The sequence below is a fragment of the Apus apus genome, chromosome 1 (genome assembly GCF_020740795.1).
Source record: "Apus apus isolate bApuApu2 chromosome 1, bApuApu2.pri.cur, whole genome shotgun sequence".
NCBI lineage: Eukaryota > Metazoa > Chordata > Aves > Apodiformes > Apodidae > Apus > Apus apus.
The window spans coordinates 126,050,431-126,068,473 of record NC_067282.1 but is presented as its reverse complement, the minus strand read 5'-3'; the positions used below and the strand labels follow the sequence as shown (position 1 = coordinate 126,068,473).

The 18,043-nt window shown below is 44.3% G+C and overlaps 1 protein-coding gene across 6 annotated transcripts in view; it reads left to right on the top strand.

Annotated features, from left to right (window-relative positions):
• Positions 1-1,123: 1,123 nt before the first annotated feature.
• LOC127382421 (alpha-2-macroglobulin-like protein 1) overlaps positions 1,124-18,043 on the top strand; it is a 37,298-nt gene continuing 20,378 nt past the window's right edge. For 4 of the 6 annotated variants that reach the window (XM_051614032.1, XM_051614023.1, XM_051614056.1 and 1 more), the window contains exons 1-21: positions 1,124-1,290; positions 1,916-2,099; positions 3,375-3,419; positions 3,740-3,884; positions 4,514-4,566; positions 4,887-4,907; positions 5,421-5,580; positions 6,195-6,279; positions 6,656-6,770; positions 8,140-8,248; positions 9,075-9,184; positions 9,972-10,136; positions 11,364-11,597; positions 12,178-12,241; positions 12,736-12,881; positions 13,441-13,587; positions 14,772-14,945; positions 16,502-16,607; positions 17,132-17,258; positions 17,353-17,578; positions 17,785-17,911. In XM_051614032.1, coding sequence (XP_051469992.1) covers positions 1,223-1,290; positions 1,916-2,099; positions 3,375-3,419; positions 3,740-3,884; positions 4,514-4,566; positions 4,887-4,907; positions 5,421-5,580; positions 6,195-6,279; positions 6,656-6,770; positions 8,140-8,248; positions 9,075-9,184; positions 9,972-10,136; positions 11,364-11,597; positions 12,178-12,241; positions 12,736-12,881; positions 13,441-13,587; positions 14,772-14,945; positions 16,502-16,607; positions 17,132-17,258; positions 17,353-17,578; positions 17,785-17,911 — 2,611 coding nt within the window. In that variant the 5' untranslated portion in view covers positions 1,124-1,222. Of the gene's footprint in view, positions 1,291-1,915; positions 2,100-3,374; positions 3,420-3,739; positions 3,885-4,513; positions 4,567-4,886; positions 4,908-5,420; positions 5,581-6,194; positions 6,280-6,655; positions 6,771-8,139; positions 8,249-9,074; positions 9,185-9,971; positions 10,137-11,363; positions 11,598-12,177; positions 12,242-12,735; positions 12,882-13,440; positions 13,588-14,771; positions 14,946-16,501; positions 16,608-17,131; positions 17,259-17,352; positions 17,579-17,784; positions 17,912-18,043 lie in introns of those variants that run through there. The other 2 variants (XM_051614040.1, XM_051614065.1) reach the window with 2 other exon arrangements.

Here is an 18,043-nt window from a genome sequence, read left to right as displayed (position 1 = left end):
CAGAGAGAACTCTGATCGGTTTCTGTTCCACTAGTTCAGGCTTAAACTCAAACCCTGTTGATTTCAGAGAATCAAATATGCTCCCAGATCAGTGACATGCAGTGCTTTAAACCTGCATATTATCTGAATGTCAGTGGTAGGTTAAAGGCTAGTGTGTTGCTGTTACATCAGACTGTGCACTGAGTGAGTACTAAACACATATATGGGGATTGTTCCAAAGTAAATTCAGGAGATTGCTTCAGCCAGGAGCAAAGAGTGGTTGAATGGCAAATTCACTTTTCATTGTGTACTCTTGCTTATGCTGTGCAAAAACATAGCTGCAGCCAGGGTGGGATGAGGACATCCACCTTCAAATGAGGTTGTAACTAGACAGCAAATATGTTCAAGCCCTGCTGACTTCACTGCTGCTACCCAGGAAAAAGAAATACAAGGTTCCAGTGTTTGAGAGGAGTCTGGAAGAGATGGGTGGTGGTGGCAGTGTAGGTGGCAACCTTATGGCTGGAGGAAGATGGCAGAAGACCAGACATCTGGCTTGGGAGGATGCAAAGTAGAGTTTTGCTAAAATATGTGGGTACTTAAGATGTCTTGTTTTATTTGGGTAGACCTTACAGTGGAGCTACAAAGGGTGTTGGCAGTGGGTGGCAGGAGCATCCCTGGAGAAGGATACCTGGGGCTGTACCCAGGAGAATCAGATATAGCTGGCATGGGTGGGTGGACAGAAGTAGTGATGTAGGGAATGGAGGTGAATTGATGGGGTTTTACTCCAAGCTTTGATTAAGTACAGGAAGACCACTACTGTTGCAGGGAGGATGGTTTTACAGATTGAGGACAGTAGCTGTTGTGCAGCTTTGTCTCTCATTGTATCCAGACCAGCCATAGCTGAGATGAGTGCTTGTCCTAAGTCCCCTTCAGCCTGGATTACAGGTCACCCACCCCACATCTCTGCCCCCAGTGCTCTGGCACCCATGGCCTTGAATACCATCTGAATGTAGATGTGGGTGGACAACTGTGCTGCGTGACCTTCACTCTGCTGTTGGTGGAAGCAAGTAAATATTAGCTAAGGTCATTAGCCTGGAAGAGATACTATCTCCATGTATCAACTCTCCAAGTCTTTGGATATAGGAGCACCTGAGGGAGGTATTTAGGATTGCTTGAGCCCATCACTACAGACAGTTCTCTCCTCCTGTGTGGATCTTGTCAGCTGTGTTTCCCAGCTCAAGCAATGGGAGCACCAGTGCTCCTCTTAGCCCTGACCCTATTCCCAGTGGCAGCTGCAGCAAGCCTGGAACCGTGAGATTATCTCCTTTTAATTTTGGGGGGCTTGGTGGAAGGGACTGTCACTAAAGGGTGGTGCTGAGGTGCTGCACTGTTCAGCATCACAGAACTGCATGGTGGAGGCCTTATTCTCAGGGTGGCTGAGCAGAAGAAGCTCCTGCTGAGTCCTGTTGGAGCTCTGGGTGTCGAGCAGCACAACAGGTGAAGCCCCTGGTGTTTGCTGGTGCAGGTGCCACATGCCATGCCACAAAGCTAAAGAAGCCACAGGTTTTCCCTCTGTTCTAGTGGGAGTGAAATTTGGTATGAGGACTAAAGCCTTATGCCTCAGCCACTGAATCTTTAGTTTCATTCCTCACAAAGCTTTGCTCTGTGTACTTGCAATTAGAGTATTGTACACTGGGCAGGTGTGTCCTGGCTGGTGGCAAGGTGGTGACAGACAGATAACAGGAGCTCTCTAGTTTCACTCTGGGCATGTTGCCTCTTTCTGGTATTGAAAAGGAGCTCCACTATAGCTCTTTCACTGCAGGCCTCCAGACATTTCTGACCCTTGATCTGGCTACATGAAAGCAGCAGACATTGGATTCTGGCTCGTCCACCTTAGCTTCTGAATTGTTTTTTAACATTTCCTGCTCTGTTCTAGTCACTATATGGTGGTGTTTCCTGCTGTCATTTACCATTCACAAGAGGAGAAGCTCTGCATTCACTTCATCTCTCTGACTGAGGCTGTCCATCTGGCTGTCACCTTGCAGGTGACAACCCAGAATCACACACTGGTGGAACAGGATGTGGAGAAGCCAGGCATTTTTCAGTGCATCACTTTCCAGGTGAGTGTAGCTGTGGCTGCTGATTTGGCAGTGGATGTGCTCATATTCATTTCAGACAGGAGCCTAGCTCTTCTCTGGGTACTCAGTCCTTTGACTTACCATGGGCTGCATGCAGGTTAGTCATAATTCCCCTTGTTGCACTGCCAGGCAAAATACAGCAGTGCCCTGGAGCCTAGCAAAGCAGGGAATCTTTCCCGTGTAGACAAAAAAACCTGCTCTTCTGATCTCTATCAGCCTGTTTCATCCTACGTGAGCCTGTTGGAAAACACTGACTTTCCAGTTTAGTCAGTGTTGTCCCTAAAAATGCTTGTATGTCACAGTGCAAGTCAATGCATTGTGAATGCATTATTTTCATCCTTGCTTCCTCAGACATCTGCCCCTCCAGCTCCAAGAGGACCATTCTGCTCTAAAGCTACATCTATATTGCAAGGTGTAGTTGCAGCGTGCATAGACATTGAGCTTGCTTTAATTTAGCTGTGATGGGTAGTGATGGCACTGAACCCACAATGAATTGAATTCCACATAGGCAAGCTGGATGTTTCTCAGGTGGCTTGTATTCCTGTCATAGCAACTTTGCTGCTTCAGTTATGTTAACTAGACTGAGGCTGTGGAATGACTACAGGACCTCCAGTTACATTTCTGGAGCACCAGGGAGATGTGTCTGGTGCTGAGACTCTACAAACTGCCCCTGTCTTCCTCAGCACCTTATGAAGTTGCTGTGCCTGTGTCCTGATTGCCCTGCAGATTCAGCAGAGCTCAAGGAGGGGCTGTCTGGTTCTTGCATCAACATGACAATGATTAATGAAGTGTTTGGTGCCAGCCCTCAGACTAGAGCAAGTCCTTTCTTTGGAAAACCAAGGAAGTTTGCCACTAGCAAAAAAGAACCTTTCTTGTGGTGATCTCGATCTTTCTGATACTGAGAGATTCTGGGTTTGCCTCATCAGTATCTCATCTACTGTTACTGTCAGGTCCTAATCTTATTTTCCTATGGGTTTTCTCAGTTTCATAAAATTCTCACATTTATGTGAAGTGGAAGAATGACATGTCATTTGGTTCACTCCTTGGTTCATGAGCAAGCGACAGGCAGTGGCTGCTTCTTCTCCCTATAACGCAAAGCAAGTTAGAGACAGAGTCATAGAGTAGAATTTGGGCTCTGATTTTTGCGGAATTTTTTTTTTTTTTTTTTTTTTACTGTGAAATGGTATCTCACATCTGGGATAAGATGCAAAGTTGCTGACAAATTTGTTTTCCATTTCCTTGTATCAATCATCCTAGGTGCCAGAGTTCCTTCCCAGGAAAAGAAAAGATTCCACGTTTCATGTAAGATACCTCTCTTGGCTGCCTCTCCTCTTACAAATTAGAAGGCTTCAGCTTCTCCTGTGTCTAAGCCATGTTAATGTTGGAGATGCAAGGTGGTAAAGGTAGTAAAGGGGAGAAGGAAATGTGGAAAGAGGCAAACACGAGAAGAAGAAAAGCAGAGAAAGGAAAAGGAGGAAGCTGGGGAGTACAGAGGAGACTATATCAAGGGGTAGGAGGGGAAGGGAGAAGAGGGAAGTGGGAGATTTTGGTAGGAGAGGTGCCTCTGTTTCTCCTTCAAGCTATTTGTAGTTTCAGACAGTTTTGTTTTTTTAACCTGACAGCCAGAGAAAGTGGTTTTTCTGCATGTCCTGATCCACAGCGGGGACAATGTGCTGTTTGAGGGTCGCAAGAAAGTTCTGGTAAAACCCCCAAAGAATGTAATTCTGGTAGAGACAGACAAGGGCATATACAAACCTGGAGAAACAGGTAAGGTGGTATATGGAAATGGGGAGGGAAGGGTTAAGATATCAACCCCATCTGGGGGAAAGATTTCACCAAGTTTAACAAGCTAAGCTTGTTGGAGATGGAAGAAACCATATCTCTGGGATGTGGAACAGTATGAGTCAGGATGCTCCTGTCTGAGCTGTGTTGCACCAAATGCCCAGCCTGCTGCTCCTAGGTGTTCTTTTTTTGTGAAGTATCTATACTGAGACCAAAAAGGAAAGCCAGGACTCTCCGATCTCTTGTTTTTTGAAGACTGCTGTTCATATTTGAGTAAAGCCTAGAGTGACAATTCCAAGCTGTAGAAATACAGTCACTTCACAGTCTTCGCAATATGAACACTCTATAGACAGACCAACCCTACTGTTTAACACATCATTGTAATTTTTCCAAGTAAAGGCAGTAGGTTTCTACAGCCCACAGCTGCATATAAACAACCCAGACAAAGTCTTCTGGAGTGGGAGATGCGCGGGAGGGCTGTTTGGGGAGAGACCTGAATGCAGTTGAGGTAAACAGAGAGACATGAATACTGGAGCACAGAAAAGGAGAAGCAGATTTGTACTAGGACATGTTGCAGCCAGAACGCTTTACTATCCTTTTGTTTATATCTCCAGTGAAATTTCGAATTGTAAACCTTGACGAGGACCTTAAGGTCATTAAAAATGAGGTGAGTACAACCTTGTACTTTTCTAGAATTAGGAGAGTTAACATGAGACACATTGAGAGACTCATGAAAGAGACATCTCCCTTCATGCTTGTTAAACCATTAAGAACAAATGACCTTTTAAGGGAAACCACTCATCCACTGGTCCCTTAAAGACTGCAGTGTAAGTTAGCACAGAGGGAGGAAGACACCTTGTGTGGGGTCTGGATGGGGCAGAATTTTCTGGTCAGGGGCTCACATCAGGCAGTGTTATTAACACTGCTTCACATGGATGCTGATTTGCTTTGTACTAAACTGAACTTTTGTTTCTCTTGTTTTTACAGTATTCTCAGATATGGCTGCAGGTAAGTAACAAAGAACCAAAGGGAAATATCTGTCTCTTCTGTGGTGCCATTTCACTCCCGTACAGAGTTGTGCCAGAAATGTAATGGGATAAGGTTAAGGTTATGGTCCAGATTCAGCTGAGGCCTTTCCTACCTGGTCAGCCTGGGTTCTTCTTTCAAACCAGCACCTGTGCGATGCATATAGCTGAGCTAGAGGCAGGGCAGTAATGAACCTGTGTCCAAGACCTTGACTGCACAGAGCACAATGGTAAATGCTCAGTAGATGCAGCTCAGCCGCTTCTTCTTCCTGCAGTTTTATTGTGTTACCACTTCCCAGTAGCTTAACTGTTCTTGGCAGCCTTTGCAATTCAAACTTCAGTCAAAAGATACTCAAGGGAGGAGAGGGCATCTTACCTAGTGATATGGCATCGTCTCTAATGGGGCAAGAATAAGACCTCATAGTGTCTTCTTGTGCTGCCAGGGACGCATGGTCCCAGTGTGACTTGGTGGCTCTTCATGTACTTACCCAAATAGGATCCTCAATATAACCGTATTGCTGAGTGGCGGAATGTAAAGTCAAGGCAAGGCATTGTGGATCTATCCTTTCCCCTGGCCTCTGAAGCACTCCTTGGGAAGTATACCATCTCAGTGCAAAAAGACATGGCTGAAAAAACCTTCACTGTTGATGAATATGGTGAGACTTGGACAGCGGAAGTGAGGGGAAAAAGTGTGGGTAGCTGGAGAAGAGAGCAGAGCGATGTGGCCCTGTTCAGCTGGCCTTTTGCCTGGGCGAACAGCAGACTGGGGACAGGGACAGATGGGTCTGGGTGCACATCTCATGCTGGGCTGGAGGTTCTACAGCTGCACAGGAGAGGCAAAGGAGAGGCTGTGGGCTGACATCTCATTCTAGCTGTACCTGGGCCCTGTGATCAGCACATTCTGCTGCTCCTTGTCACCTTCTTCTAAGTTATGTTTACTATCCACTCCAATCAAGTACTATAATAGGAAGCAGCATCATGTTTTAGTCCCATTGAATTGCAATGATGTAGGTGAGGACAAAGACCTGTGCCATTTAAAATATTTATGCTTGGTTGAGATGGAGTAGAAAGCAGTCCAATGTGCAATTGTAGCAGCAAATAGTGGTATGACTGAAGGGAGTAACCCCTTTTGCAGCATGAACAACTGGGAACATTATTGTCTTTTTCCCCATCTGGACTGCAGCTATAGCAGAATTTACAGTCAGGGTCCATACTCAGTATTGCTTTCCCTCCCCCTGCCCCTATCCTTATCTTGCTCTCTTCTTTGCAGTGCTAAAAAAATTTGAAATAGACATTGAGCACCCTCCATTTATCACAACAGTGGATGAGGAATTTCAGCTGAAGGTCTGTGGCAAGTGAGTAACATGATACTGTTGTGATCTCTGGGCTCTTACTCCATAACCACCTCCAGAATGCCCAGAGCTGAGAAACGGCCTTCCAATATGATGTTCTTGGGTCACCCTGTGGTTGAAGGAGACAGATCACTCTCTGCAGTGGGGTCCTTCTCATACTTGATCATTTATTGTGAGGCTGAAAGATCCTGAAGATGATCAGTATAATGGGTGGAGAAGGTTGCAAACTGATCTTAAGGAGCAAGCTGTATTTCCTTAGCAAAACATGGTATAAAGCCATCCCAGGCTCCATTTTCCCCTGATGATGGGGGATGACCTGGATCAATATTTCTGCTGAAGTGTCCAGTCTTCTGGTGAATGTTTCTCTCCTTTGACACAGGTACACCTATGGGAAGCCCGTTCAAGGGAAAACACATATTTATTTTGTCACATTATTCCAGTTCTTGGAAGGCAGTTTCACAAATACTTCTGAACTGACGAAGCAAAATAGCTGGGTAGGTAAAAAAATAGGAGAGTGGAAAGTAAAACTTGCTGGAAATGTGTATCTGTCCCCTTAATTTGTCTTGATGCATTTCTGATGTACACCAGCCTGTTTAGTCTGCTGTCTTCCCACTCACTAGACCATTGATTCACAGAATCACATAATTGTTCTGGTTGGAAAAGACCTTTAAGATCACCAAGTCCAACCATAACCTAACTCTACCAACCATTAAGCTAAGTAACCTCTTCCTATTACTCTGTTGCCTGAATCACTGCTCTAGCATATCTCACTCAGTATTTCAGGAGAAAGTGTTAAGCTCTGTGCAAGTAATGATGCCTGGGGCCATTCTCAAGGGTCTATGCCATATTCTATGCAATCAGATCACTAGTCTATTCAGTCCTTTGACTTCTCCCACCCATAAACAAACTATCAGAACATCAGATGATCTGTACCTTACTGCCCCGTTTCTTCCTGTATCCATGCAGTTAATGGATAATGTTAAACTTGCTAGTATCCCATCTGAGATTATATCCAATGCTGGTTACACTTTCTGCACATTTTTGTCCACTCTAAGTTTGTGGTTAAGCTCCACACTTGGTTTTTCCTATGGCTTTCAGATGCAGCTCTTTCAGCCTGAAAGTCATAAGAAAATATTCTAAATGTCAGACCAGCCAGCACAAGCCAGAATATAAAAATCCAGCTGGATCTCTGCATCTTTTAAAATGCACCCAGTATCTCAGCTTGAATGCTGAACAGTCTGAGCTGTGCAAAAACACCAAGTGAATGCCAGCTCCCTCTTGCACGGCAAGTAAGAGGCACTGCAAGGTTGGGTGAAGAACTTAACAGGCACAACTAGAGACACATTGTCCACCTACCTTCCCTGGCAGACTGGCCGTACCCAGTCTCTGCCTTAATGCTTGGCAAAGCTCTTGTAATCTGTAACTGGCTGGATGCCTTTGTTTAACATGGCCACATCACAGAGATAGTAATGAGTGGAAAGCCACACTGTCAGGCTTTATTCCTCAGGCCTGTATAGTTTCAGAGAGGTTACATTTAGGTTTAGCTCAGATAAAGACACATGCTCTTTCAGCTGCAGGATTTAGGCTTAATCCAGCCTCCTGAGTTTGTCTGATATAATTAGCCTGTATGTGATTTGCATGAAGCACATCTTTTTGCCACTTTTTTTTTTTTTTGGTGACTGTTTAATCAAAACCTGTTGATTTTCTTCTCTGGCTAAGGTTTCTGTAGTTACAGGTTTTTGAGCTTCCATCTGTTCCACAAATGTTTAGAAATACTTCTTTAGGATTGCCCAGCATCTATGGAACCGTTCGTCTTCCTCCACACCATGCTCTTTCTTTCTGTTTATATCTCCCTTTCTGCAGACAAGCAAGAATGGGTGTGCCACTTTTACAGTGAAGACAGAGACTCTGAAGTTAAGTGAAGCTGACAGCCTCATAGCTGTGATAGGAGAAATGGTGGAAGCTGGAACAGGTATAAGAGAATATGTGAAGCATTCTCTTCCTTGCAGGCAACTTCTTTGGTTTTAGCCTTTCTGCAGCAGTTAAATACCTTTTGAAAAAGTAACTTGAGGGTTCCCAAGTCTTCTGGCATGATGATGGTCTCTATTCTAGTATCTCTTCCATCTACTATTACTAGATTTCCTAATCCTCTCCAACCTTCATCTCCACTAGCACATATATAATGTGTTAATGATTGCCTGGACACCAAGGTGCTCCTCAGCCAGCTGCAAAGTCCTCTGTAGTCATGGAAAAGCCTACAACAAGCCCTTGCAGTTCTTGCTAATTGTAGTGCACCATCCTGGCAGGTAGTCCCTACCCACACTCTCTTGTTCTCTCTTCTCCTAAGCCTGAGGTAGTGCTGTTTATGCACACTCCTGCTGAGAGAAACACCATTCTAGTCCCTTTTAGTCTGATACATTAGTGGCTGCAAGAAGGCAGGTCTTCAGTATCAGTGTTGTTGTGCATCGAGCTCTGGCAACTGGAAGTGTCCATTGTTTGAACTGTCACTTTGGGGCTTGGGTCCTTGAGGCCACTTTTAGGCATCTATAGTATAGCTGTCTATAACTGAACAGTCATCTAGCTTCTCTTTACCTTTAATAAAGAGAAATAAGTACTTACAAGTTTGCAATGAGACAGAAGGCCCAGAAAAGTTGAGGGAATCATATCCTAGAAGGATATATTTTCTCTCCTAAACATAGAGGTTGTGGATGTTTTAGGTAATGCTGAAGCATCTTCTTGTCTTCTGATTCTCTAAAAGCACTGCTATGGTTTAAGAGATTTCCCATCTCTCCACCTAGGAACAGAGGCTAGTGAAATGGTTGAAATTCCTATTGCAACAAGAATGAAGTCTATAGAGTTTATCAACCTCCATTCATTCTACAAACGTGGACTACCATACACAGGAAAGGTAACACCCATGGCTCCCTTCTCTGCTCAGAACACATCATGGGTCTAATATTCTGCAGGCAGAAAGCAACAATCTCCAGAAAAGTAAGTGTTGCTCTGCTGGTACCCAGCAACTGTGAGTGAAGCCTCCTGTGGAAACAATTTCTTCTCCTCAGCCTAAGTTAGTATATTCCCTGGACAAGAATTTCAGGGCCAGCTGCAGGGTCTGAAGGCTTCCTCAGGAGTATCTCCTGAAACTAGTCTATGCAAAAGGCATATGAGATAGGGATGGCATAAGCAGGCAAATAATATTCCCATCAGACAAATACTCTTGGTAACTGAAGCCTTGTATATCAGTTCACTGACAGTAATTTCTGATTCAAGTCCCCTGGGTGATGCTAGGACTGCTTTTCCATTGGGGCTAGAAACACTTTCACCTGGGCCAGTAGTAACCCCAGCATGAAGAAAGGCTAGGAACAGCAAGAGTTAAGTTTCTGGAAACAAGACTGTTTCTGGCCATCAAGAATACTGCAGCATTGTCCAAGAAAAAGCTCAGAATCTTAGCAAATCACCTTTTTGTCCCCAGTATAGGTGTCCTGTTTGGCTGCACCATCATTTATTTCTAGTCTGAACACTTATGCATTGTTGATTTTGTGTATTTATCACCTTTGTCTTTTTGTGTCCTTCCAACCTGTTTGAAAGCAGGAAGGGCTGAGGAAGCTCAACAATAGAAACTACTACTATTAAGCACAGGCAGTGCCTCAAGAGTGTGGTGCAATGGGGTATTAACTTCCTTCCGTTCTCTGCAGATGTTCTGCCACAGTGACCAGTCTCCTCTCAGAAACGAAACAGTCTACCTTACAGTTGATATCAATGAGGTGGAAACACACCTGTCATTCCTCACAGATGAGAATGGGGAAGCACACTTCTCACTAGATACCACTAGCTGGAACAACTCACTGGTTTCTCTGAAGGTGAGCATCAACCACAGAAAAAGGAGGAGAAAGTGAAGGTAGATTGAGAAAAGCAAAAGAAAGTGGAAGAAATCTGAGGTTTTGGAGCACAGTCCTCTGCCTCCTGATTTCATTTGACTATATCTGTAGAAGTATGTTTAATTACTCTTCAGTGCCACCTCCTCAATGAAACTGAAGGCTGTGCTGAACGGTTTAGCAACAGTCACAAAAGGCGCTCAGCTGTCCTGAGCTGCAGCATGATCCTCATCTTTTATATCCCCCCTCACCTTCCTTTGACTCCACCAAAACCATCTGTTAATATGACTACTTCTTTGGAGAAAATCTCCCCTTTCTCAGCTCTGGGACATGTTGAGGGTGGCTCAGCAGAACCGGCAGTTGAGACCTGTCTCTGTTGAACTGCACTTCTAGTAGCTGCTCTTGTCTTGTAGCAGCACATAGCTTGTCCAGGCTTGGCATGTCAGGTAACTGCTCTTGAATTCCCTCTCAATACCAGACATTGAAGCACTTGGCTTCTACTCTTCACAACTTCTGATTCTGCACCTGGATCTTGTTACCAGTCTGGCATTACACTCATCTTCCCATTTCCTGCAGTCCTGCAGCTGATGTGGGATTCACGCCCAAGCAGTAGAACTCCTATTACCATCCATTTCTCAGAGACTGCAACTATTGTTCCAGATGTTTTTCTCTGAAACCTCAGCCTATCCGGGGTGTGGTTTCTTAATTTTAGTTGGGCAGGATTTGATGATCAGAGGTTCTGTAATCCAGGAGATAGATTTCTGTCCTCAGAGAGCTTGGGGACAGGGTCTAGTTCTTGTTCCTAGATCCATGGCCATTGTCCACAGAGCCCTAGTTTATCAGCAGAGATACAGAGCTTCGCCATGCTCTTTTCGTGCCTGTTGTGCTTCAGGGCATCAGAGCAGAAGCACAAACTGAAAACAGAGATGCTATGCTGGGGTTAAAGTCTGGTGTGGGATGTGTCTCCATGGAAAGATAAAGGGAGAAAAAATGAGATTGTGGGCAAATCTACTGGACTAAGATTTTTGCTAAAATTTCATAGGAGAAAGTCTCATAAGAGACTTTAAAATTATATCTAAACAGGAGAATATTTAAGGCATACAAATGTTTGGTCTTCAGTCAGCTCAGGTAATAACAGTGTTTTCAAGAGGTGTACAAGCTTCCTTGTGTCACTTGTTACTGATTGCCAACTCATATTTTTGTGCTTCGAAGGGTACCTACAACCTTGGAAATAATAATGAGAAAGATTCTTCTGAAAGTCACACGGGAGTTGAGGATAGCCTCCACTGGCTGAAACCTTTCTACTCTGAGAGCAACAGCTACCTTGAGATCAAGGCCAGGGATGATGTGATGTCCTGTGGTCAAGAGCAGGAAGTGCAAGTGGATTATATCCTTGACTGGAATAAACTCAGCTCTGAAGCAGACCACATTGGTTTCTACTATTTGGTGAGCACAGAAGACAGCTGAATATCAGGGCAAGATTATGTTTACTAGCATTTTACCCTTTTCACGCAGCACATAGATTCTCATGGGAAAGGGTAAGCTACTCCCAGGCCAGTATAAACTGATTTGTGAGTTCTCTTCTGCCCAAACCTCCTCCTGTTTTCCAGTTCCTGGAAGTGCTCTTAACCCCCAGCTGCTTTGTTTTGTTAGGAGTGCCTTGACTTAAGCTTGGGTGGCAGATGCCTGCCATTCGCCCTACTTTCTATTATGTTCAAATGGGTGGTAGTGGAAGGTTAGCCTGGTTTCTGCCCAACAGTTATGGTCCAGCAAGTATGCCCCAGCAGGTGACCGTTTGTGTCTGGGACAATCTGTGAACTAAGAAACAATCTCTAGGGCAGCTGACCTCCCCTGGCCTGTATATTTACAGGAAAAGGCTTGAAATTGCACAGGACCTTGGTGTAATCCAAAGGTATGTAATAATGTTTTGATTAAATCCACTTTCAAGAAAGTAAGTCCAAAGCAGAGTGTGACTAAATGCTGTCAGAATTCTGGCCCTTGAATGGCTCTTCTCTTTGCTCTTCAGGTGATAGCAAAAGGCAAGATCCTTTTCAGTGGAGAGAAGAAGGTGCCAATCACCCAGCATGAGAGTGAGTAGAAATGCATTAAGTGCCTCATAACACATCACAGAAAACTGTGACTGCTCTCCAGTGACAATCTCTTCTTATTCACAGGTGGGAGCTATTGAACTGAGTTCTTAGTGTTGGTCCATCTCATTAGACCAACACAATCTCATACCAGTTTAGTGTCCTCCTAGGTGATTGTCCTCCTGTCTAATTGATCTTACATCCAACCTTATGACTTTGCTGCTAGCTTCTACCTTCGGAGAAGACACAAAATTTGTGTAGCTTGCCTGTTTATATAAGGTGCAGTAGGGAAGAAGAATAATTTTACCAAACTTGAGCCAAAGAAATGGCCAGTATCCTGGATTTATTGCTAATCTCTGACAGGATCTGTGTGGGGTATTCTCATCTGCAGGTAGAAATTATTAAATACCCTTTGTGGATTCTTATTGTGTGTCCTACCTCAATAAGCTAATTCAACTGAATACTTTCCCTCTCTTCCTTGCTGCTATCTTGTGCAGATTTACAGGGCTCCTTCTCATTGTCTCTGCCCATTGGCAACGACTTCCTGCCTGACATCAAGCTACTACTGTATGCAGTCTTCTCAGATGGAGAGGTGGTGGCTGATGTGGAAGAGTTTCAAATAAAAAAGTGCTTTAGGCACAAGGTTAGTAGAAACACAAAGAGTAGGATAGCATCTCTGTGATTCCTGCTGTGATTACTGGTCCTGTTTTATACTCAGCCAAGTGGTGTTAGCTGGATACTTCCCAAAATAGATGCCTAATATTTTTGGCTGGGAAACAAACCACGTAACCACCTTCTTCCCTGAATTCCTAGTCCTTCCCAACACTGACTGGTAAGCCTTTCACAAAGAGTAAACCAGACCCCCTTATACTCTGTTTTATTCCCCTGTTCGCTGTGACTGACTTAATAACACACTATCCTCCATGTTGTCCCTGACACAGAGGAGAAGCCTGCCTGCTTAGCTCCCTGTAGTAGGTCTAGATCAAAAGGTGGCAGGTGTGTGGTGGTCGAGAAATTCTGGCTGGGCTGTATGCACTGCAGCTCCTGTAACCTTCCCAATGGGTTTCCGGGAGGGCCTGTCTCAGCATTCAGCCCCCTTCACTACCTTGATCTCTGTCTTTTCCTCTGCTACCTACATGTCTAAGAGTTGCAGGGTCCCATTCCACAACACTAAGCCCCTTTGACCCTGTCTTCTTTTGCAGGTGGCACTGGACTTCTCAAGCAAGGAGGAAGTCCCAGGATCCAAAGTCAGTCTGGACCTGAAGGCTGATCCAGGGTCCTTGTGCTCTGTCCAGGCTGTTGACAAGAGTGTCCTCCTGAAGAAGAACAATACTTTAACAGCAGAAACAGTGAGTGTTATCTGTGATGACCAACCCCCTAGTATCTGCCTGCCTTCTGTCTCCATGTGCTGGTGGGAAGAATTCTGCCCATAGTCCATCCCAGGACATGGCTGCAGTGTCAGGCAGCTGCCCTGGCATTCCCCCTTCTCGGGTTCTTCAGAGCAGCTATATGGTGGTCATGTTCCTCATGCCTCACCCTGCACTGTGGGCCTCTGCCTGGAGAGTGTTGGTTGCTGCACAGCACTGCAGGGGTTGGAGAATTTAGCAGCTTCAAAGAGATACTGGTGCTTTCTGCTTGGAGGGAGAGTGCACAGCAGCTTTCCTCACGTCCACTTGTCTCTGCTTTTCCATATTACACGAGGCAGTGAGGCTAAGCCTTTGAAATGGAATTTTGCCCCCGCAGGGTCCTCTTATCCCTCTGCCCCAAACATTGCTGAATTACAAACATAGGACAGATCAGGCTGAGCACCTGAGCAGTTCTTTAGAAAACAGTAGCTAGGGGTCAGCACCCAGTGCACAGTGGCTGGTTAAAAGGGCTCAGGATTTGGTACACACTCTTAGAATCTAGAAGGGTTGAAGGAATTTACTTTAAAGCAGTTGAGTGTTTCAGAGGAATGAATTTAAGCCTTAGAACAAAAATACTACAAGAATTGAAAATTCTAACGTAATTCCACAATATATATCAGAGATAATACACATGTATATGCCTCATGCAAAGTTGTGAGTTAAGTTATAGCAGGCTAGCCTGTTACAAAGAAGTTTCACCAAATCCCGGGGCACTTGCTGCATCTTTAGATAGGACCCACCATGTCTGGTGTTCTATTTTACAGGAATGATGCTCTACAGTAGGGCACTTGCATCATCTACTAACAGGCACATAAAGTAGTAATCATTAAATGTGTAGGTCAGATGTGCCAATGACTTTTACTCAAGCTGATTTATGCATTTTATCCTAATCTTTCACCCTAGAGTTAAAAGGCTTGAACTGTCAGAGGTGAAAGTCTGCAAACTAAAAGCTACTTGCCTACATCCACTTCTTAGGCTTCATATTCTTTAGTAAAAGCTGGGCCAGTGTCAACTTCCTCAACTCCAAAGCTTTATGAAGTACAACAGAGGGCTATAATCCAAATATTTAACCCATACTCAAGCCCATTGTCCAATTCCTTATGAATACCTCTGTTTTTCCATTGCAGCTTTCTGAGGAGGTCTTTGAAGACAGCTTTACAATTGGAGGACGAGGGTTCCCTTACCACTTGGAAGACTTTGAGGCATACCCGTGCCTGCCCCAGGAGCCCAGTCTTCACAAAAAGATTTGGATGGGAGCACCATGGTACCAAAGTGATGCAGATGTCTTTAATCTGTTTAAGGTGAGTCTCCACACTTGCTCCAGATGTGTCCTGAGCCAGAAGTTGCCAGTATGCCATCCTGAATGCCTACAAGAATTTACTCTTAGCAAACTTCAGTTACCCTGATTTTCATTGCTACAAGTCTTGCCTTGTTTGTCTACCTAGCCACACTCATTTGGGGACCATAGAGGGAAAAAGGGAACTTACGAATAAGCATAGTACAAACCTCTTGATTAGAGACAGTGTAAAAATTAATAACTTAGTATAGGCTACCATATCTACAAAGAAGGAGTGGCAAGAATATCCCACTGAGACCTGAGCACCTACCTATATTTTGACCAATCGCCATTTAGCAATTATTTTATTCACAAAGTCGTTTACTCTGTGTTTCTTTGAGTCTTTTGTTACTTCTCCTCAAAGCAGTTTCAATAAAAAAACAAGTCCTTTCTTTGGCTTTGAAGTTAACTGTCAAGACAAATGGCAAAAAAGCTCACAAGCACAATATCCTGAAAAAGATTAACAACATTTCTGCTACCTGGAACCCAAGCAGTGCTGCTTCTGAAAGAACGCTGTTTAAAGAAATATATTCAAGTAAAAGCACCTCAAAATAGGAGAAGAGGGTAACAACATGCTGAAAACAAGCCAAAATGGTGTCTGAGTTGTATGGGCTTCTCAGGCTGATAGATCTCTACCTTGCAAATACTGACACTGATTTCCCCCAAAGGCATGATACTGTGCTGTCTTCTAGATTTTTACTCCTAGATTATGTTGGATGTTAGTTAAAGGAGATCCCACGATATATCAATTATTAGTGACCCTGTAACAGATGACTGTCCTGTAACATATGACTAAGTCCACAGGCATCTACAGCCTCCACAGAAAGGGTGAGGACTCGTACTCTCCATGATGGGTTTTGGCTTTTCAAGAAATTAGCAGAGTTCTCAGTGACTTGCAGACCATTAAATGGAAGCAAGGCTTGCTCACATTATCAAGTGCATTCTTTTGGTGTGATTATGTCTTCTTCTCAGTCCATGTACATGAGAGTGCATTCAGTCCAATATTTCCACCTTGTGAAGCACCGGCCCTGAGAGTCTGAGTCTTATTCAGACAAAAGCAGACTCCATATGAAGTTGGGATCAAGTTCTCCCTCAGTTTTCTAAGTCAGGACTGGTACCAACTTGTGTAAGAACAGCTTTGTGTGAACACTCAGTCAGATCTTTCAACTGTAAAATTGTGTAGAGATTTAAAGCTTGGAATTTTTTTTCACTTAAGTTTTTCATGCAAATAAATGGCATTTGACTCTGGCTAATTGTTAGGGTTAGGCATATAAAGTTGAAATTTACTTTTATGAGAAGTAATAATTTGCCCCAGGATTCCTCAGAAGCTGGTTTCCAATCCTTCTGCATTGGCCAGAGTCTGAGTCTGTAAGTCTAGGTATACGTATGTAAACAAAGAGCATTTAACAATGTTTCAGCTACCAACAGCCCTCTTACGATACCTGCTATCATGAGATATTTTTTAACATTCTTCATTCCCTTTTATTTATCATTGATTTACTCTCTTCACTGTTTTCCTAGAAATTGCGCATGAAAATATTAACCAATGCTAGAATCAAGAAACCAGTTTCCTGTATCCGACCAGGCTTTGAGAAAAAGGTGTATAGTGAAAAAGACAATGCTGTTGGTAAGGAATGAACATATCCATCTCCTTAACCTAAGGGGCTGTCTTCTCCCAGTTCTGGCCAGCCTGCTGCTGCGATGGCTGACGTCTGTCCTACAGTGTTTGTGTATGCGAGAAAGGAAGCTTGTGTCCAGTTCAATGGTCCTGACTTATCTATCACAGATAAAAGCTCAGATGTCTCTGCATTGCTGGCTCAGCCTGTGTTCTGTGCTCTTTACAAAAAAATGTAGTTTGCTCTCCACCAGCATGTTCACAGATTATTTAAAAGAGTTCAACTCCATTTGAGCATGCTGTCTTCTCCTGGAGCCAGACCAAACTTGCTGGATCTGTTAGCCTAAGCCTCAGGCTAAATTCCCTCCAAGTCTGTCTCCCTAAAACCATGTTCCTCAAAGATATAGATGCTGTGTCAGATTCTCACTATAAAGCCAACCCTGTCCACTATTATTCTGTGTCACAAAGCATTTACAGTTTGTGTTAGATTGCCTGTGAATGAAGAATTCATGAAGCCACATATGCTATTTTCTGAGGTATCACTTGGGTTTCTGCAGAGAATGTTGTCCTCAGTGCCCCTGCACCTCGCTCTGATAACGTGAGGAAGCTAAAACCACGAACATTTTTCCCAGAGACTTGGATTTGGGATTTGACCTCCATCGGGTTGGTAACAGTCTCTACCTGCCTTCCCCAGAGAGACCCTTTGAGACTTCTGACTGCTTCTGAGCGGGTTCTCCTCTCTCTTTTCCTTCTGTAGGGATGATGGGCAAGCATCTGTTCAAGTTGCTGTACCTGACACCATCACAGAATGGAATGCCAATGCCTTCTGCGTTGCTGATACTGGCTTTGGGTTCTCTCCTCTGACTACTCTCAGGGTCTTCCAGCCTTTCTTTGTAGATCTGTCACTGCCATACTCTGTGATCCAAGGAGAGACTTTCAGCCTAAAAGCCACGGTCTTCAACTACCTCAAGGACTGTATTCAGGTGAATATTCCCCAACTGCACACTCCTGTTGAAGGAAAAACTGGAGCCCAAAGGCAATCTATGTACTTTCCAGGAGCCCTAGATACTGGCATCTGGGCCACAAAGCACAGCCACGCATTTCATGATGCAGGCACAGTTTGCTTCATTGTGCAGTGCCTGGTATTAACACTATGCCAATGTGTGCTTGTACACCCCACTACACTCAGGTGCACACCACTATCACAGAGACCCCAGAACTAAAGGTGGATGCCTGTCCTGACTGCCAGTTCACCAGCTGCCTCTGTGCCAATGAAGCAAAAACCTTTGGGTGGAACGTGACAGCCACCAGGCTCGGTGAGGTTAAGCAGAGGGGTATGTGGCAGCTGGTGGGAGGAGGAGTGGAATTTGCCTGCCTCTTCATATCTCGTCCCAATGCTCATACATAGAATCATAGAATCATAAAATAGTTTGGGATGGAGGGGATGT